The 22,089-nt window shown below is 41.3% G+C and overlaps 1 protein-coding gene across 1 annotated transcript in view; it reads right to left on the reverse strand.

Moving 5' to 3' along the window:
- Positions 1 to 19,416, reverse strand: part of BBS2 (Bardet-Biedl syndrome 2) — a 34,422-nt gene extending 15,006 nt beyond the window's left edge. Inside the window, exons 1-12 of the mRNA XM_001492983.6 lie at positions 19,103 to 19,416; positions 14,358 to 14,585; positions 9,937 to 10,062; positions 9,593 to 9,655; positions 8,804 to 8,881; positions 6,163 to 6,267; positions 5,993 to 6,079; positions 3,365 to 3,500; positions 2,754 to 2,893; positions 1,728 to 1,872; positions 1,469 to 1,640; positions 695 to 824 (exon numbers count right to left, since the gene is read on the reverse strand). Of these exons, the coding sequence (XP_001493033.2) occupies positions 695 to 824; positions 1,469 to 1,640; positions 1,728 to 1,872; positions 2,754 to 2,893; positions 3,365 to 3,500; positions 5,993 to 6,079; positions 6,163 to 6,267; positions 8,804 to 8,881; positions 9,593 to 9,655; positions 9,937 to 10,062; positions 14,358 to 14,585; positions 19,103 to 19,219 (1,527 nt within the window). The 5' untranslated portion in view covers positions 19,220 to 19,416. The remainder of the gene's footprint in view (positions 1 to 694; positions 825 to 1,468; positions 1,641 to 1,727; positions 1,873 to 2,753; positions 2,894 to 3,364; positions 3,501 to 5,992; positions 6,080 to 6,162; positions 6,268 to 8,803; positions 8,882 to 9,592; positions 9,656 to 9,936; positions 10,063 to 14,357; positions 14,586 to 19,102) is intronic.
- Positions 19,417 to 22,089: the final 2,673 nt, after the last annotated feature.

A 22,089-nucleotide genomic window follows, 5' to 3' on the forward strand; every position in this document is an offset into this window, starting at 1 on the left:
AGACCAGGGAGGGGAGTTCCCCCAAAGCACGACGAATTTAATTAGTTAAGGTAGTGAGGGCCTGGCCCGGTGGCGCAGCGGTTAAGTTCACATGTTCCGCTTTGGCGGCCCTGGGTTCACTGGTTCAGATCCCAGGTGCGGACATGGCACTGCTTGGCAAGCCATGCTGTGGTACGTGTCCCACATATAAAGTAGAGGAAGATGGGCACTGATGTTAGCTCAGGGCCAGTCTTCCTCAGCGAAAAGAGGAGGATTGGCAGCAGTTAGCTCAGGGCTAATCTTCCTCAAAAAAAAAATAAAAATAAAAAATATAATTAGTTAAGGTAGCATTTGAACCCAAAAATGTTCTCAGCTCCAAGTCCTACTCTCCCTCCATTTTGAAGCAGGTTCCTCTTGAAACACGGGGTCAGGACAACACACTAAGACCATAACTACAGAGAGGAATTGAAAACTGGTAAGAATTCACCTATAACAAGGATTGCTCAGGTAAATAAGGTGCCTATGTTTTCAAAGTGAGAGAAGGTATTTTAGCAATATTTTTGTTACATTACCAGCCAACTCCAAGCTACATAACTCTTTCATGTCATAACTACTGCTACTAAATAACTCATTCATGCAATTCCCCTCTTCTATGAAATAACACCTAAAGGGTTCCAAAGTGCCAAAGTATTGGGGAAAAAAGCCAGACACTCACCCTCTGTGCCCGTTCTGCAATGGTAAAGTTAACATAACTGAGTGGCTCGCTGGCGGAGTCCGGGCTGGTCAGCGCATACATGGAAAACCGGGGCAGCTGTCTTGTCAATTCAAACACGTGGAACTGCGTGCTAAGGTCAACCAATGGAAGACAAGACAAGCGTTTTGCATAGAATGTTATTTCAAAATGCAAGGCCCAGAAAATAAAGTCATTACTGGGTCCCCAAGTTGATATTTAAGGGTTTCACTGAAGAGAAAAACCCCCGAAAACTTGAGGGTTAAAGTACTACAGTAATGGGGTTTGGGATTTAGAGATAACGTGAGTCAACAGATACACATACGTGCACCAAGGGTTTAAAACACCCTAAAAGGAATCTGAAAAGGCTTTTATATGCCACAGATCTGGCAGTTTTTCTTCACTAACTGAGGTTGTATTTAACTCTAATATTTAAAGGCGCAACCTAACCCTTGCAGTCTTAGTGGCTAAAACTAGAAGCTGACAAATCATCAATTAAACATATTTTTTGAAATTTTGTGATAAGATCATCAGACTAAAACCAGAAAATAACCATCTTAAACACACATAGCTTTTATTTTTATGTTTGAAAGATTTCAAATTAGGGAAATAAAGGGTCATGAGAAGCCTTGCCTGGGTGAGTAGAACCACTAAGTGGCTTCTTTGGCCCCACAGAATCCATGGCAAAATGGAAAATCTACACATTTTGCTCTCCTCTAAGTGCTATCTGGAAAGGAACTGTGATTTGCAAAGGGTCACCTGCATCTGTAACCCACGAAGGTTTTCAAGTGCAGATCCACAGGGACGTCCTTGGGAGGGGTAATTGGAACGCGGATGGAGCTGGAAAGGTTGTGAATGCTGGGGTGTACCACATGGCTTTCACCTAGAAAAATGCCCTCTGCAAAAATCAGTACTGCTCGGATGATGGTGTCTGTAGGGAAGAGAGAAAATAGCAGTTCAAGAACCACTCCAAGATGGCACAGGTGCCTACAAATGCCAGCTACAAATAACTTCTTACCATTAGAAGTGGAAATGCACAATTCTGCATGAGCAGCCTGTGTCTCATTCCCCAGATTGACCGAGAGGGCAGTGTGGAGCTTGGTATTGGCTGGGATTATGCCCCGATGCCCATCAGCCTCATTCAGCGGACTGCTGGATTCAGCCTGTAAAACACCCCACCCACTTCCAACTCAGTCACCGAAACACTGAACTAATGCCAATTTTAAATAATACAGCTATTCAGTTTCAAAAGGCAAACTCCTCATTATCTTATTAATCTGATTCTTTAGAATTTGAAGACTCACCTCACTAGCGCTCCCTTGCCCTACCTGGCCTTTTCCCAAGGGAAAATACGCTTGTCTCCTTCTGTGGTTAGGGTCCACTGCACCCCATTCATGTCTCTTACATTTTTTTGTATTGTACTTTTAAATAACAAAAGAAATTCACTTAGTATAGTAAATCCAAATACAGTATGCATGACAGGACAAACTAAAGTCCTACTCCCCAGCTCATCCTCCAGCCAGTTTGGTACATATGTGTATAGAAACATACACACACACACAGAGTTTTTGTAGTTGTCCGTTTTTACATTATTTGTTCTTGAAAAAGACAAAAGATACTCTATACACATAGTTCTTGCCTTCTTTCACTAATACCACAGATATCATTCCACATCAGTCCAAGCATGCATCCTTCACTCTTTTGAGCTGCTTAATATTCCCCCGCACATACTCCCTGCTACTGATTAACAGGAAGTTGCTTCCCACCGTTCACTGCCACAAACAGTGCTGCAGTAAATGTCTTTGAACATGCATCCAAATATCTTAGCTATTCCTGGAAGTGGAATTTCTAGATGAAAGGACACATGCCCTCTTAATTTCCACACTAGCAAAAAGGCAGAAGCAACCCGCACCTCCACCAGTGAGAAGGAGGGAGCCTGCACCACGGCAGACGTCGAAACTCTTTTTCTTCCTCCACATTTGCTGATCCTCCTGGTCCTTGTCAGCTTTTCAGACTCCCACTTCCCCTTCACATTAGGACCTACCTTGGCGTTTTCCTCATAGTTACGGAGTTCCAGCAACAGATTCTGTTTCTTCTGACTCAGCTCTCGGATCAGATCCTGCTCTATGCTGGTGTCCAGGAGGTTCCCTCTCATCTCAGCTGTGCCTGGCAGGTAGCCCCGGACTGAAGAGAAGGAAAAAACATTCACCGGACTGAAGACTAACCCAAGTATGGCCAGGTCTACCTTTTTTTTTTGCTTGAGGAAGATAAGCCCTGAGCTAATATCTGTGCCAATCTTCTTCCACTCTATATGTAGGATACCACCACAGCATGGCTGATGAATGGTGTAGGTCCATGCCCAGGATCCAAACCCACAAACCCCAGGCTACTGAAGCAGAGCACATTAAACTTAACCAAACTTAACTATGATGCCTCAAGCAAAAAAAGAGGAGGATTGGCAACAGATGTTACCTCAGGGCTAATCTTCCTCAGCAAAAAACAAAACAAAAAAACCCTAAGTTCTCATCTTCCTAACTTAGGTGAATTTACCAGGATGAGAGGATACCCAAACACTTTATAGTAGAATTTCCTGGTATTCTGACCCAATCAAATTGAAAATCTGACTTTTCAAGGATTTTTCTCATCCCAATTTACTTTCCCCATCCACTGAGCAGCAGATTAACTGGACGTGGCCATCCATCCGGTAATCTCCCTCTACCACACCAGCAATTGCAGAAGAAAAGTTGTCTTTAAAGATGACCTCTCCAGTTCGGTCACTTCGAGCATCAACCTAAAAATAAAACAAGAACTTGAAAAATTGCTTATGCTACAGTTTAAAAAAAAATTTTTTAAGTTGAAATTGGCTTTTAAGGTCATTTAGTCAAGCAGTTTTCAAGAGTAGTCCACGGAGCCCTGTGGCTTCTCAGGAGGTACCCAGGATGACTGGGGCCTGAGGGGACCATAAGAGGCCTCGACCAGCTGTGCTTTCTTCTTCTTTTTCAACAAAAGCTGCTGCACATATTGGCCTTTACATAATATCTCATTTGGAGAAATGGGTCAGCTGAGAAGCAGTACATACGGTATATATAGCACAGTGCAGAAGTCCAGACTGTCTGGGATTCGATTCCAGCTCTGCCACTTACTTTCTATGCAATCTTGGGCAAGTTTCTTAACCATTCTGTGCGTGGTCTCCTTATTTGGGGATCAATAACAAGAACAGGAGGAAAACAACAGTCCCTGCCCCTCAGGGTTGTAATGAGGCCTAAAGGGGTTAACACATGTGAAGCTCTTAGAACAGAGCCTGGCACAGAGAAGTGTGAGAGAAATGTTAGCCTTACATAAAAATTTCATCTTTATTATGTATAAATGTATACAATATATTTATATCTAAAGTTTGAAAAACGCCAAGCTAGCCCAGTCTTCCACCAGATAACCTTTTATAATAACCCTGTTTAAGAGTCCCTCTTCCACACGAAAACTATTCAGACACTTTAGAGAGCCCTCCTGTCCTCTCTGAGTCTCCTCTTCCTGAGAGGGGCAAATAAATAAACAACTGATCAGAAACAAATGCGTCTCAAAAACAACACTGAAAATGATGATTTTGTTCTAAGCAAGAACACATGTACTGTCAGTAAAAGGCTAGCTATGGAAAATCCGGCAAAGCAATCATCTCAGTGACCAACGCCATTCACTATTTTTGTCTTTTCATAAACATCCTTCTGGGCAAAACTTTGCAAAGAAAAAATAAATTTAGGTCATAGCCTACTACTAGCTTCAACCCCTTGTCTGGAGCATATCACACTCAAGGATCATGCTATTAATAACATCACGTAAGCCTGAAAATTACAGATGCTAAAGCCTGTGCAGTCATGAATGGCCTGGATTTACAAGGCTCTTAGCACATCAACTCAACCCTCTAGCTCAGACTGAACTGAACTTGCTTCTTTCTGGCTACATAATGGCCTTCAGCACTGCATTTCCACAATATTTAGCAAACAAGAGGGTTCATTTGCTAACTAAGAAGCAAGGCTACAAATTAATATTTCTGTGAATAGTCTGTGCTTTTGCTTTATTGAACACGAAGCTTCTGCCCTGGAGGTGAGGACGGCCCTCCGACTCAACAAACGACCTACTGAAGACAAAGTTAACTGGCTAGTTGCATTGATTTAGTATTTTTGCTCCTATATTCACATGTGGGATCTGTACATTTTCCTTTTCTATGTTATTTCTTTTAAGTGTAGAAACCAGTTATTCTACTTATATAATGAACTGTATAATTTTCTTGTCTTTTTTTATGCCCTGGAACAGATTATATAATAGAAATTCCTTAAAATTTGATAGTGTTTAACTATAAAAACATCTAGGTCCAGAGTCATATTTGAAGGTAACTTTTGACAACTTCTCAAGTGTAATAGTTTCTAATTCTTGAATCAATCATAATAATTTATATTCCCCCAGAATATGGTCTATTTTATGGATTTTTAAGTTTCTTAATAAGCAACTACACAGTCTTTCCTTATAATTTTTAATACCCATACCAAAGACAAAACCAAAAAGAGAAGCAGGAACCAACATAACAATTTTTTGGAATCTGTTCTTCACACAGCACCAAAGGAAGGTTACAACGTACTGAGCAAAAGTAAAGAAAAGTCAAAAAAGAAAAGATAGGAATTAGCTGATCTCCTTCAGGCAATCCAGCACTGACAGACAAGAAGGCGAGGGCAAATGGTATCCATGGAGATCTGGCAGCTAGGCAGGCAGTTTCTAACAAGACAATCCTGACTTGCCAAAAGTAGAAAATTCTCATTTGAAGTTTAAAAAGGAAAAAAATAGCAAAAAGATTTTATTTTGAAGTTATAGCTGGGAAAACAATATGATAACATGATTCTTCAAAGTTTTCAGTCAGTCTTGAAGATTTATTAGAAAAGACCTATACAAACAGTTCCCTATTAGCTTATTAAAATTCCTTTTTTTTTTTACTGGCCTACACCTCGGATCAAGCTGATCACACTGATTCTCGTTCCTTCAAGGAAGAGATTTAGAAAGAATCTTCCTGAAGATGTTCCCCTAAATAGGGCTTATAAGACTGAAAGGACACTCATTCAGTCTGTAGTCTTGACAACTATCGCAGAAAGAAAAAACACCGAAAGATTATGAAGTTAATTTTGAAAGCACAGCCAAAGAATGCAAGCTTATATTCTCAGGTTACTGTTCTGAGTCATATAGCCAACATATCTCAATTATTACTTTGAATTATACCTGAACTCTGCTATTTAAACTTACCTTCCCGTTGGACCAACCAGTTATCAGTTCACACACTCCATCAGAATTAAGGTCAAAAGCATGAATGCTCATGGCATGATTTTTGGACTGAAAAGGAATTTCAACAATTAGCACTGAAGTCTCTCAATAAGTATAAAATCCCTGAATATGAGAGGCTGAATCATACGAACTTTAATTCTCCAATATCGGGCTGTTTTGTCATAAACTCCAACTGTGCCATTGGAAAGGGCGTAACCAAATCGACTGCCATACATGGGGCAAAGAGAGGTGATTATCTGCAAAAAATCATACATAAAATACAACATCTGTTCATTAACGTTCAATTTAACGCAAAGTATGGCTTTATAAAATTGCATGCCTTGCTACAAGTGTGTTAAAATTAGTTTTAAACGCACTTCCAATATTATACACATTATTATACATGCTAAACTCACAATGTGTTAGAGATTATTCCAGTTTCCCTAACTTATATCTAACAGTCTAAATTTTAAAGACTTGTAAAATCCACAAATGAATACCTTACGTGTACATTTTTCTTTCTATGACAATTTATTTTTGCTAGAGATGAAAGACACTTTTTAGAATAAAACATAATCCTTAGAAAAGTGAAACCCAAACACATGGATTTGTGTGTATGTAACAACATACTGAATGCACATATTATATAAGTCTGCTCAAGGATTTAACATCCTTAAAAGGATAAAATTTTAGACATTAAATGAAATTATCCTTTAAAGTTAAAACCAAAGCTTAATGATATCTATGATCCTGCAGATCTACTTTCTAATTCTGACACTAATACAAGAGATATTAAGAAATAAATCAAATAAAGCAGAGAATAGTTATGTAATTTCCTCTACACCTACAGCTTTTCTACAAAACCACCCACTTCACTTAACTCTGAATACAAAGTGCTGTGTAGGACTCCAAAATGTCTTTAGCTCAAGACATTCTTTTGGCAATACTTAGTACTGTTCAACTGCCAAATGAATTATAATTTTGCTGATCTGCAAAAAGACATTTGAGCTAGGAGCAAAATCAAACCAAGGAGACAGGAAAATGGCCCTGAAATGAAAACTTTTATAAAGTCCACATTTTCATAAATTTAGCCCCACATTCCCTAGGTCCCTTAGTCCTTCACAGTTCACTAGTTTCTTTTGTGGACTAGAGGACCAACAGTCACCTCAAATCCCTAGCTCTATTTCATGTTCTCCTGTCCTTTCCTAGGATTTAGGAAAAAGATGTTTCAAAGAACACACTCTCCTCACATCTGATATTGACAAGAAGAAGAAATCCAATGAAACCTGAAGGATTCCCATCAAACGGGAAAAGATCTAACCCAAATTTGAAGGAAAGGAAAACGATAATGCAGGACACAGCACCTGTAGGCCAGGGATTCTCAAGCTGGTTTTTTGGGGGGGAGAAGAGGGGGTGGCAAACCCCTTTAAGAATCTAATGAAAGCTAAAGACCCTCTCTCCAGAAGAACACACTAAGCACAGACACATAAAATGCAACCTTGCATAGACACACGTTTTCAGACTGCTGCTCCTGGCACCCATTTCTCCCATCATTTTTCTCTACTGCAACTATCAGTTTACAATCATAACAACTGCTAATATATAAACAGTCGGACTAAGGACAAATCTATGACTCTTGCTACAGGATAAATGTAAATTAATTAAAATCATTCATAACATTTTGTCTATCAATATCCAGGTCTGCTTTTTGGTCTCCTTCTGTAGTCAGGGGAACAGGAGCCCCACTTTCCTGGCTAGCTTTTGTAACTGGTGAGAGGCAAGGACAAGTGCTCAAGCGGGGTTTTGAGGCCAGTGCCCTCAGCTTTTCTCATACAGACTCCTAAACGCCACCTGCCTGAGCTTTGCAGAATCCCACCATTCTGACCTCTAAGACTCCCTTCTGTTGTTTTTTTCTCTGGTTCATTCACATGTTCACAAACCATTGCTCCCTTATCCTCTTCTCCTTCCTTAATTCAGAATATCCTAATTCTTTTTCCTGTTTCCATCTTGCCCAAGCCTGGAAAACCAGCAGCAAATAAATATCCCAAGAATGACAAAACTACAAAAGATAAGGGCAATCTTTAGACATTTCTTTAAGAAAATGACATTTAAACTCTAAGAAATATCTCAAGTTCAATTACATGAGTAATTCTAATCACAAAGAAACTAGCCAAGTTCTCTAACATCTAATTTTTAAGTTTACCTACAGAAATGTTCCTAAGAAGTACTTAATTTGAATGAAGAGAAAAAGTACAAAATCTCATTTATGCACTTCATTCAATCCCATTTAACACATATGATGAGGAGGAGGAGGAGGAGGAGGCATAAAAGTTGAAAGCCTGAGCGTGCCACTTAATAGCCACGACGCTGTGTCAAATACTTAACAAAGAAATGGGAAATAATAACACCTTTCTACTAGGGTTGTTGTAGGATTGAATGAGTTGGTTCATGTAAAGCCCTTAGAACAGTGCCTGGCATACACTAGGTGCACAATAAATGGTTGCCATTATTATTATTATTATTTTATTAATATGTATTAATTCATTAGAAGAAACACCTTTATGTGCTCAATAATTTTTCTCTGTTTAATCAGTCTTTTCAAAATATACCTTGATAGTGGATTTGTAAATGTTTCTTTCTCTGTAATGTGCAGCTCTGTTTAACCCCCACAGTTTCTACCCTAAAGAGTCTGGGCCATGAGAAGGTGTCCCAGTGCTCCCATGGGATGTTAGGTCCGACTGTGCTGATCTATGCGGCCCAAGGTTACCATAATTCTGAGGTGGCACTTCTTACCTCCGTTTCTGTCATTTCTGCCACAATCTCATCTTCTTTAAAAACTCGGATATCAAAATCCTCAGATCCGACAAGAAGCTGAAAGGAAGAAAATCATGCATATTTAGTTCAGCAAGTGAACACAGTGAAATTTCCATAAATAAAACCAAAAATTGCATAGTACTTTGTACGTTGCTACTGCTATCCCAGAATTCCAATTTCCCAATAATCTGGTGCTGACAAAGGTTCCCTCTAACAGGAAGGTCAACAGACTCAGTCAGTGAAGAAAAAGTTCTCGCCTGCACACAGAAGCCCAGTTTCAAATACCAGAGCCCAGTATCCATGGACAAGAGAGGGGCAAGTCAGTGCCAACAGCACTTCACTGGCTGCTCAAGAAGCTCACTTCTAGAGTAACCACTAGAATAATCTCAAAGGCTAAGAGTCAATCTCTGAAACTTTTAAATTCCTGCAAAAGTTGGCCAAAATTGAAAATGACTTACTAATATGTGTCAAAGCATCAGAAGCAAGTTCTAAGATGTGACTATGACCGCAGTCCCATCAACTGCTCTGCTCTCTCTCTCCGCCCCATGTATTTAACATACCATGCCCTTGATCTATGTATCAGACAAACACAAGTGATTTATTCTTCAAAAGAGCGGGCAAAGACAAATGAGGCCAGTTAGTTCAGCATTTAGGCAACAGAGCATCAGAATCAAATACAAGAAGCTCACACTTCTCCCAACACTAAAGTCACTGCCATGGGAAAATTATTCAGCTGAGCACAAGAACAGTATCTCCTCCCCCACATACCTCTTTCTTCCCATCACCGTCAAAGTCACACAAGGCCAGAGAATGAACATTATCTCCAGTGACCTGAAAATAAAAAATCATTAATATGCCATCTTTTCTTTAGTGAATCCAAATATAGTAGCTACATGAAAAACAGGATTACACAAACCACCAACAGGTGTTATTCAAATTACACATATCCTTTGTTTAATGTACAGAATTACATGTACAGAATTATAATGCACAGAATTATAAACGTGGTTCTATTTGATTTTTTCATTCATTACAGTCAATGGTAAAAAAAGTAAAGAACATTAAAAGTAAAATATTTAAGCGTATTAAAGAGAACATTTTGTTCTTCATACCGTCCAAAAGAGATCATTTCCTGCATGATCAAAACCCTGCAGAGCACAGTTTCCACCAATAATCGCCAGAGGAGAGGGGATGTCTCCTAGTGTCCCCAGCACCATTGCACTGGCCCCATCTGCCACCTGAGAAGGAAAAAGACTTAAAATCTCAGATACAATGATCCTTATTTTTATTTGGATACTCAGATTCCTCTGTCATCACTTGTGAGAAGCCATGTGGTCTCCTGAGAGGCAGGCCAGGGCTGTGCACCGAGGACAGTCACGGGGGCTTATGTGTGCTTACGCAAGGATGAGCACAGAGCCAGGACAAACGCAGGCCCTGGGCCTCACACTAATCTGCTACAATAAACTGCCACATAATCCGAGGCTCTCTTGGACCACTGGGTTCTAAAGGCCAAATTCGCCAGAGAATCAAGACACATGTCTTTAAAACACCCAAACTTCTGTAATCTATTTTAACCCCCACGGATGGAAATCTTTTTAATACTTATTATCCAGTTCTCTTACTACTACTCTTTTTTGTTGTAAAGTTACCAAAAAGCACAAACAACAATAAAACAAACACCTATATCCCCACCATCCAGAATTAATAAATGTCCCAGACTTCTTAAATAAAGTACACAAGCATAATTTAATTTATTTTGGAATTTTTGAGGACATCTTCATAAGTAGCAAATATTTATTGTACAGGAAAATAGTCCTTACTTATATAATCTCTAAGTAGGAAAACTATAAAAAAAGATTGGCTATAAAGGGAAGAAAAGAATTCATAAGAAATCAAAACTGCTAATGGCCAATCAATCAAAAGAGTTAAAAGGTAAACAATAAACCAGAAAAAATAACTACCATATATAAGACAGAGTTAATTTTTTTTGTTAATAAGATAAAAGAGTTAGTAAAAAGCAAATAAATAAGAAAAGGGTAAACATCCAAAGCAAAAAAAAAAATGAACAGGAAATTCACAAGAAATTAAAATCACCAACAAATGTAAAAAAAAGTTCATTCTCACAATAAATCATTTTTCATTTTTCAGATTAGCAAAGATGAAAAATAACAACACTATCCACTGTTGGTTATGGTGTGATAAAACAGGCGCTCTCACATTCTGAGGGGGAGGTGGAAAAACAGTAGTCTTTCTAGAGAGCAATTTGCAATATCTATCAAAAATCTCATTTAAAAAAGGTTTTTAACTCAGCAACAGTAAAGCTGAATCCCTGTGATTATTAATTTTATATGTCAACTTGGCTAGGCTATGGTACCCAAATATCTGGTCAAACATTACCAGATGTTTCTGTGAAGGTATTTTTTAGATGATATTAACATTTATTTTTTTATTGCAGTAACATTGGTTTAGAACAATATATAAATTTCAGGTGGACATCATTATATTTCAATTCCTGTGTAGATTACATCATGTTCACCACCCAAAGACTAATTACAATCCATCACCGCACACATGTGCCTAATCAGCCCTTTCGCCCTCCTCCCTCCTTCCTTCCCCTCTGGTAACCACCAACCCGAGATTAACATTTAAATCAGTAGACTCTGAGTAAAGCAGATTACCCTCTATAATGTGGGTGGGCCTCATCCAATCAGTTGAAGGCCTTAATAGAGAAAAGACTGACCTCCCCTGAGACAGGAAGGATTCTGCCACCAGTCTGCCTTCACACTCGAGTTTCCACATCAACTCTTCCCTGGGTCTCCAGCCTGCCTGCCCTCTGCAAATTTTGGACTACCCAGCCTCCACAATCGCCTGAGCCAATTCCTTAAAAGAAATCCCTCTCCACTCCCTCTCTCTACACACACATCCTACAGGTTCTGTTACTCTGGAGAACCCTAACGCAGTCCCAAACTCAACCGCAGTCTTGTACAAAAACACAGGAAGAGTATCTTTGTGACCTTGAAATGGGCAAAGATTTCTTAGACGACAGAAAGAGCACTAACCATTAAAGAAAAAAACTGAACAGCTAGAGTCATCAAAATCAAAAACTTCTGCTCATCAAAAGACACCTACTTATTGGAATGAGCCACATACTGGGAGAAAATATTTGTTAATGACAAAGAACTTGTACCCAGTTCTATCATGCGCCACATAATGACATTTTAGTCAACAACAGACCGCATATAGGACGGTGGTCCCATAAGATTAGTACCAGACAGCCCAAGTGTGTAGTAGGCTATACCATCTAGGTTTGTGTAAGTGCGCTCTACGATGCTCACACAATGACAAAATCATCTAACGACACATTTCTCAGAACATATCCCCATTGTTAAGCACCACATGACTGTACATCCAACAAACATCTACAAATCAATAATACACACAAACTTCCACTAAAAAATTGGCAAAAGGCTTAGACACTTCACAAAAGAAGACACATAAATACAAAATAAGCACAAGAAAAGGTGTTCTACATCACTGGTCATGCGGGAAATGCAAAAAGGAGCCACAATAAGATACCACTTCACACCTGCTCAAACGGCTAAAATTAAAAAGACTGGCAACACCAAATGTTGATAAAGAATGTGGAGCACCTGGAACTCTCATACACCGCTGATGGAAGTGTGAAATGGTACAACCACTCCTAGGTATTGACCCAAGATAAATTAAAACATATGTCCACAAAAAGACCAGCACAAAAATGTTTATAGCAATTTTATTCATAATTTCCCCAAACTGAAAATACCCCAAATGTCCATCCCACATGTCTATCATCAGAAGAATGGATAAACAAATTGTGGCCTATTCACACAATGGAGTACTACTCAGCAACGAAAAAGAACCGCTGCTGAAAGGAACAACATGGAAGACTCTCACGGACATGCCGAGTGAGAGGAGCCCGGCACCAAAGAGTACATTCTGTATGACGCCACTTGCATGAAGTTCAACAAGAGGGAAAGCCACCCTGAGGTGACAGAAATCAGAACAGTGAATGTCTATGGGGAACAGGAATTGACTGGAAGGGGGCACAACAGTATGTTCTGAAGTGAGAGAAATATTCCACATTCTTACTGGGTGTGTTGGTTACAGGGATCAGAACTCAGTGAAGTGTACACTTAAGGTTTGTGGACTTCACTACGTACGTTTGACCTCAATAAAAAAATTACTGAAAAAAAAGTAACTGCATTTCTAGGAACTTATCCTTAGGAAATAATCACAGAAATTGGCAAAGATGTATCTTATCAAAGTATCAATTGATACAGATATCAATTATAATACAGAAACTATAGAAATAACACAAATATGTGACAATATGGAATTGATTAAACAAATTATGATATATTAACACAACGAAATACTAGAGAACCAATGAGAATGATGCACAGATATATATTAACTTCAAATAAAGATGTTCACAATATATTATTAAGTAAAAGACCACATGTAATAGCCAGGGAGTGGAAATAACCCAATGTCCATTAACTGATGAGTGGATAAATAAAATGTGTATTTACACACAATGGAATACTATTCAGCCATAAAAAGAATAAGGTAGTGAAATATGCTACAACATGGATCAACCTGGAAAATATTATGCTAAGAAAAAGACCATATATTATATGATTCTATTTATATGAAATGTCCAGAATAGGAAAATCCATAGAGACAGAAAGTATATTAGTGGTTGCCTCAGGATGATCAATTAGGGGAAAATGTGGAGTGACTACTAACAGGTACGGCGTTTCTTTTTTGGATAATGAAAATATTCTAAAATTGATTGTGGTGATGGTTGCATACCTCTCTGAATAAACTAAAACCAGTGAATTGTATACTTTAAATGGGTGAATTATATGGTATGTGAATTATATCTTTAAAAAGTTATTATACAAAAAAAAAGTAAAAGGCCACATGTATATAGTATAGTCCCATTTCGTAAAAAAAATTTGACTTAGTAAAAAGTCTGGATAAATTAACTAAAGAGTTAAGTGTTATTTCTAGATGAAGAAATCACATGTCATTTTTTTTCCTTTTTGCTTCCCTATCTTCTATAATAAACGTGAATTACTTGGGTATTAAAGATGAAGTAGCCTGCAGATGGCAGGCTAGAGTAAGCGTTTCCCCTATGAACTAAGGTACTAAACTTTAATGCAAAGCAACTGGGAGGCCTGTTTGCTGGCTTCCTCACTCTTGTTTGAAGTCTCAATAGGAGATCTTGACAGATGGCGCTGTCATAGATATACTTCATGAGAGACAAGCTGGAGTGTCACCAAGTGGTTACCAACCATGACCAAATAAATAAATAAGTGTCAAGTAGATAAAGCAGATGTAAATGGCAAAATCTCCATGTTGTTTAACTATACTACAACAGCCATATGCTAAGCAAACCAAAACAGATGTCTGATCCATTTCAAGCATAAAAAACCAAGGGACATTAACGGTTAATGGAAAAGTTATGGTTATAAAGGGGTATACTTGCCTCTCTGTAGAATAAATCTGAATTATTGTAGACATCATAAGCCAAAAGATTAGTCTGTGTCCCCACTAAAAGAGCGTCATAGCCCAGTTCTGGGTTCAATACTCCTGCAGTCAGGCAGGTAACTGCCTGGTTAATGTTGAGAAGTGAAACATCAGATTCCAGGGGGCTCTGGAAGACCCTGGATGCGCTGAAATGCTGGCTCCGTGTATGAGGATTGTGAATAAGAACCTAAAACAAAAACAGTTAATTACATTCTCTTAAAATACAAAAAATGTAAAATTAACATACACTTTTTAAAAAGACTCAGGTCATTAACAGACACCAACATTAACGAGAAGTCACTTGTATCACCTACAAAACTTAAAACACTCATGCACTTAATGCACAGTCCTTTGCATTGCTAGCTTTCAATTACTATGAATTGTGGAAATTCAGTGGTTCTCAGCCTTGTAAAAACAAGGTAATGGGCACAATCTAGTTGTTGCTTACCAGGGCAGTTTATATACCACCCACCAGCAGGACGTCAAAGCACTCTTAAAAACCAGCCTTTTCCTGATCAACCAGTAGGAAGCTGCTGCTACCAGCTACCATGTGATTGCTACACACCAAGAAGATCATAGAAAATAGAATAATAAAAATTTCTTTTAGGAGGCCATCCCGGTGGCATAGTGGCTAAGTTCGCATGCTCTGCTTCAGTGGCCTGGGGTTCACAGGTTCAGATCCCGGGTGCAGACCTACACACCACTCATCAAGCCATGCTGTGGTGGGGTCCCACATACAAAACAGAGCAAGACTCGCACAGATGTTAGCTCAGGGACAATCTTCCTCACCAAAAATCCCAAAAAACCCAAAACTTCCTTTAGTATCTTTCATCTGGTGGTTTTAAAGTCTGGCAGTTAATGAATCTGTTTTACAAACTTAAACTGAGTCACAGAAATCAAGCTTCTTGAAGTTTTCATAGTCTATAATTAGCCCAAAGTTAACTAATTTAGCAGTTTCAACTATCATAATATAATCACCTGAGTGTTGAGCAAATCATTCAATTTCCTTGGGCTTCATCTGCAAAAAGCAGGTTTGGTCTAGAAGACAGATTCTCAACAGGGGTGATATCGCTCCCAAGAGCGGTGACTGGGTTTGGGGTGGGGGGAATCTCAGATTTTAGAATGGCTTGTGGCCCTCCAAAGGGCTACAGTACAAAAACAGACACGCAGTATATCTGTGGTATGAAAATTTCATCAGGGAAATTTTCATTATCTAAAAAAAGTTTCACGGGGGGGCAGTATGAAAAAGAAAAAAAGACTGGACCTTAAGCCTCCTCCAGTTCTAAAATTCACTCATTTTAAATAAGTATTTCATCTCTTTGGTATAAATCCAAAAAGAGTTAATTTTAAATTATTACCTAAACAAGATAGCCTAGTCACAAAAAATAATTTTCAAAAGAATTGATTAGAAATACATAGAAAAGGCATGTAGTTCATGTTCTCATCTGAGTACTACTTTACAACATGCTTTATACAAGTTCCTGCATTTACCCTGCTTTACAAATGAGGTCAGAGGGTTAAGGCCCTTCCCAAGGTCTGGCGACTGATAAGTGCCAGGGCGAAGACATGAAGCCTGGTGTCTGGCTCCAGACCCTAGGCTCTAGCCACCACATCTTACTTCCTTTTATAACAGTCCTGAACAAAAGAATTCTTTTGGAATCTTCTAGTAATTAGACATGCTGAGAAAGAACAGGAGGGAAATAACTTACGGACTTCACATTCATTGTAATTGGAATGCAAAGAGTTTGGGGTTTGTTGCCGAGAGCAACAAGAGTCCCAGGAGGCCGGCTTCTCCCTAGTCCCCTCCTGCTGTTCTCTGCACACAGAAATCAGGTCCCCAGGAGACCTACCTGTCCCTCAGGAAGCTCAGTCACACAACAAATGGATCGCTACCAGTACCTTCAGCCAAAGGACTGGCTGATGTTCCCGCAACGTGTTCTTGCTGAGGGGGTGATGCTGACAATATAAATTCAGCCAGCCCCCTCGGCTCCACGGTGAGAGGAAAAATGTCCCCAGAGGAAACTACAAATGTTCATCTTGCAAGAAACCCCTCTTAAAAATACCCTAGCTCAGGGGGCCAGCCCAGTGGTGCAGCAGTTAAGTTCACAAGTTCTGCTTTGGCGGCCCAGGGTTCGCCGGTTCGGATCCCAGGTGCGGACATGGCACTGCTTGGCAAAAGCCATGCTGTGGCAGGCGTCCCACAAATAGAGGAAGATGGGAATGGATGTTAGCTCAGGGCCAGTCTTCCTCAGCAAAAAGACGAGGATTGGCAGCAGATGTTGGCTCAGGGCTAATCTTCCTTAAAAAAAAATCCTAGCTCGGGCTCAGAGACCAGATCCAGTAAGCCAGCTCCACATTCACAACAGAGTCCCACTTACAATGACAAAATCCTGTTTCTAGAGACACAGGCATGAACGGTCAAGGAGGGCTTTAGCCCTACCTGGAATATTTGTTTTTAAAGGAGATGTTTGAGTATTACTTAAATAAAATATCACCAATTTTTTTTTTTAAGTCTCAGGATAAAAGATCAGGTCAGAACTTTTCAGATTTGTTTAAAGTTCTGAATATAGTGTCCACTTACACAGGATACAGAACCTCCTCTCTCTCAATCTCTCCCTTTTTTTTTATTTCCGCCTTCAGAAACAGACCTAGGTGGAATCAAGCATTCCTGCCTCCCACTCTAAGTCACATTCTAGTGAAAGGGCTTCCATGGAAACTTCCGCCTGATCTTCCTGGTACTACTCCTACACTCACCTCCCAGCATCTCTGTTGCAATACCAGCCAGCTATCCTTTATCTAAAACATAAATCAAATCCCATCACCCAAAAACCAGTCTTTACCATGGCCCTATATGATCAGGGCCCTACACAGGCCCTTCACGATCTGGTCCCTGGCTACCTTCCTCATTCCACTCCAGCCCCAGCAGCCTCCCTGTGTTCCTAGAACACAGCAAGCATACTTCCACCTCAAGGCCTTTGCACTTACTGACCCCTCTGCCCAGAAGGCACCATCTGCAGGGCTTGTTTCCTTATTTCCTTCAAGTCTCTGATCCACAGTTATCTGATCAGAGGCCTACAGGACCACTCTGTCCAAAACAGCATCTGCCATCATCCCCAACCCGTGGTTTTTTCTCCTATTGAAACATTATCTGTATGTGTATGATGTATATACATAAATATATATATTTTTCTATTTTTTCTATTAACTGTCTGGCTCCCCCTCTCAAGTGTAAGCTCCGAGGGGGTGAGACCTGTTTATCACCCTCACCCTTGCACCTGCAAAGCTAAGGACTGTGCCCAGCATAGTAAGCCCTCAATAAATTAGGAGCTAACATCAATGGGATCTTTTCAGCCCATTTAATCAGCTGCTATGCTACAGCAGAACCCGTATGAATCTCTTTTTGGCATGTCAGTGCCTCTTAACAATAACAACTACCATAATTACGTGCCAAGGCCTGTGCAAAGGGCTTTACTTCATTATACTACTTAATGAAAATGAACCATTGCTTTTTACTTATGTATCCCAAGGCACATCATATGAGACAACATACAACATAGGTGGAAATGGCTTGAAAACTGTAAATCATTATATAAATGTTAGCTTACGAAATCCACAATAGGTCAGAGCACATGCACTCTAAGCTAGTTGAGCGACCTCGAGCATTACTTTGAATCTCTCTGAACCACTATTCTAGTCATTACAGTGGGAGTAATAAAAGGAAAATAGTAACAGGTAACAATTAGTGACCATTTTCTATATGCCAAGCGCTCGCATGTATTAACTTATGTAGTCATCGTAACAACTCTATGTGGTAGACACTGTGATTAAGTACCTTGCCCAAGGTCATGAAATTAGTAGGTACTAAGCCTGTTGCCCTTGGCATTGTAACAAGGATGCCGAGATAATTAATGTAATAAGGCTTTGTACCTGTTGGAAGTTATGACGCTTGGTGTCACTGTATTCCATGTATTTGGGCCTACCTCCCTCAACACACAGTGCCGTGAATTGCTTTGTCACTTGTCCTTCTGGACTATAAGCTTTCTGAAATTAGGGACTCCAGCTTTATCTCTGAATCCCCAACATCTAGCACAAAGGAGGCGTTAGTAAAAGTCTGGTGAATGTTGAATGACCACGTCTTTCTCATCTCTTTGACTCCCACACCTTGCACAGCACCTGGCACATAAACAGGTCCCTAGTGAATAAATTACGGGAAAAGACGTGAATGCTCATGGATAAAGATCAAATGTGCAATTTGAATCATTTAATTTACAGGTCTTTGTTTTCCTTTTTTCCCATAAAGTTGCTTGGCTCGAGAGGCAGTCTGAGATAGCGGAAGGAGTTCCAGACTGACAGGCAGAGGCGCTGGGCTCGAATCTGGGGTCTGCTACTATAGGTAACCCTGACCAAGCCCCTTCCCTTCCGGGGACTTCTCTGCCCTAAGCTCCCCATCTGTAAAGGGAGTCTGACATTGTCCGAGTCTAAGGCCGGAAGACAAGTAAAGGGAACTGCTCGGAGAAGCCGTTCACGCGACACCCCACTCTGTTAGACTGGGTGGATGAAGCAGGATGGAGAGCTAGGGCGACGGGCAACCCGTTGCCGGGCAACCCTGGCTGGGGGCGGGGTCGGAGGAGGAGGGGCGGGGTCGCACGGGCACAGCCCGCGGAGGTCGTAGGGACCCGAGGGGCCCGGGTTCCCAGCGGTTACCTTGCCCGCTTGGGTGGCGGCCGCCAGGCACGGGTGAGTCCCGTCGTAGCGCCCTACAGCCACCATGCGGGGGCTGATTTTGTGGCGCAGTTTCAGGGTGAATACGGGCAGCAGCATGATGGCGGCGGCTCTAAGGAGGAGGGCTGGTGGCCCGAGGCCGGCACAACTGAGCCGGCCTCACCGCTGCGGTGAGGGGCGCGGGGAGCAGACCAGCCCCGCTCCGCCAGCGAAACAGCGCGGGCCCGAGGTCGCCCCCCGGCCGCCGGCTCCTAATGCGGCTGCGCAGGCCCGCCCAGCGCCTTCTGCGGCTGCGCAGTCGAGCTTCGCGTTTAGTTGTGGCTGAAGTTGGTACTCTCAGTGATGCAGTCGTGTCTTTTGCTGCTGTAACTTACCCGCTAACGTGTGTTGACTGCCTGCTCCGCCCCTAGCGTTAGATGTTATGTCTATGCAAACCACGGAAGTTACCTGCACTAAGTATACCAATCCTCTCAAAAAGAAAAAATAGTCACGTTCTAGACTCAAGTTTAAATGGTCCACCGCCCCTTGTAAGATTCTCTGCATATTTTTAAATGCAAACGTGAGAAATTAAAAAGTCATGACACTTCTCGACGTTCGTTCAGATCTTTTTTTGAGGGTCTGCTAAGTGTCAGGTACTGTTCTGGACAATAGAGATACAGCAGTAAACATGAATTTACTGGTCTGGAGCCCTCCTGGAGCTGACATGCTAGTCAGAGGACACAAGCACTGAACAAGAAATACATGTAGTAGGTCATTTGGTGGTGAACAGTATAGAAGAAAGTTAAAGCGGGCAAGAGGGACAGAGGATTGAAGGGAAGGCAATTTTAAAGAGGGTGGTAGGGAAGAGACCTCACTGAGAAAGGCAAGGACTTGAGGGAAGTGAGCGAGCCGGCCTCGAGGAAGAGTGTTCCAGCAGAGGAAATTCAGGTGCGAAGGGACTGAGAGATCACTCTGACTGCCTTCCAGAAATAGACGTTTAGAAGTGAGGGATGAGATGAGTAGGAAGCAACAGAGGACACTGAGAAGGAGCAGCCGTTGAGGAAGTAGGACCAGGAGAGTATAGTGTCCTGGAAGCCAAGTGAAGAGAGCATCGCCAGGAGGAGGAAAATAACTGTCAGATGCCATGGGTAGGTCTTGAAAGAAGAGTTCCAGAATAATCTTGATATTTGCATTTTGTAATTACGGCTGTAGAAATGAGCATGTTTTTTCAAGTCTATTGGTGTGTCTGTCACTAGTTGTAACCTCCTTTGAAGATAATGTCAAAACTAAATTTGAGGGCCTAGATGGAATGTAAGACCTGAGCCACTGACCCCCCAGGTCCCCTCTGATAGGCCTTGCCTTTGAGTTCTCCCAGCCCCTTTCTGCCCTACTCCCTCTGCTGTCACCTGTCTAGACCCCACAGTCCTGGAGCAGTTCCTTGACCAGCCCTGTAATGGAAAATGCCCTGGGTCTGTCCTCCTGCCCCTGTCCATCAGAACTTTGTTTTCTGAAGTACCCTTCCCCTCAGCCCCTAAACTCTACCTCCACAAAGTCTTCAGCTCGCTGAATCCATTCCACTTTGCCAATAGCTGATCACAAGGCTTGATAGGCTATCTCTCCCAGGAACAACTTAAAAGAAATGAATCTCTGAGAGAAGTTACCTCACACTCTTCACTTTTCTGAAAAACATTGATTGAAAGTCTGCGTGCTAGGGAGTATTTATTTCAGATGCAGCAGTAAACAAGAAAGACACAGTCTGTGCCCTCATGAATTTTACATCCTACGAGTGTATTAGTTTGCTAGTACATGGCCATAACAAAAGACCACAAATAAATAGCTTAAACAACAGAAATTTATGTGATCACAGGTCCGGAGGCTGGAAGTCCAAGATCAAGATGCCAACATGGTTAGTTTCCCCTGAAGCCTCTCTCCTTGGCTTGCAGATGGCTACTCTCTTGCTGCCTCTTCACATGGTTGTCCCGCTGCATGCGTCCCTGGTGTCTCTTTGTGTCCAGATTTCCTCTTCTTAAAAGGACACCTGTCAGATTGGGTTGGAGCCCACCCGCACGACCTCATTTTAAATTAGTCACCTCTTTAAAGACCCTGTCTCCAAATACAGTCACCTTCTCAGGTCCTAGGGATTAGGACTTCAACAAATGAATTTTGGGGCTGGGTACATAATTTAGCCCATAACAAAGGGTTAGGGAGCAACAGACGTTAAACATGAAAGCAAATAAGATCATTTTATCTGGAGATAAGGCTGATGTGCTGGGGCTCAGGAAAGGCCTTTTGGAGGAAGTGATGTTTGAACCAAGAGCTTTTTTTTTCTCTTTATTTATTTTTTTTTTTTGAGGAAGATTAGTCCTGAGCTAACTACTGCCAGTCCTCCTCTTTTTGCTGAGGAAGCTTGGCCCTGAGCTAACATCGTGCCCATCTTCCTCTACTTTATATGTGGGATGCCTGACACAGCATGGTGTGCCAAGCGGTGCCATGTCCGCACTTGGGATCCGAACCGGCAAATCCCGGGCCGCTGAGAAGCGGAACATGTGCACTTAACCGCTGCGCCACCGGGCCAGCCCCTGAACCAAGAGCTTTATGACAAGAAAAAGGCAGCTATTAGAAGTTGTCGGGGAAGGGCGTTCCAGATAGAGGGAACAGCAAGGGCAAAGGCCAGGTTGGGCATGTTTGAAAATCAGAAAGAAGACAATGTGGCTGGAGCCTAGTGAGTGAGGAAGAGAGAGGTCAACAGGGGCCACATCCCCGAGAGCTGTGAGCCACACCAAGGAGCTTGAGTTTTGCTCTTTAGCAGGCAGACAAGTCCACAGCCTACTGGATATCCATGTAAAGCTGCTCTTGGCCTCCATCCACCTGGCCAAACCCTGCTCACCCTATGTACTGCCTTGGTGGCCTGTAACTTTGCAGTTGCTCTTTCTAACAGGACATTACAATCTGAAGCAGCATCACTAACATTTATTGAGCATTTTTTGCGT

Source organism: Equus caballus, chromosome 3 (genome assembly GCF_041296265.1).
Source record: "Equus caballus isolate H_3958 breed thoroughbred chromosome 3, TB-T2T, whole genome shotgun sequence".
In the NCBI taxonomy this organism is placed as follows: domain Eukaryota; kingdom Metazoa; phylum Chordata; class Mammalia; order Perissodactyla; family Equidae; genus Equus; species Equus caballus.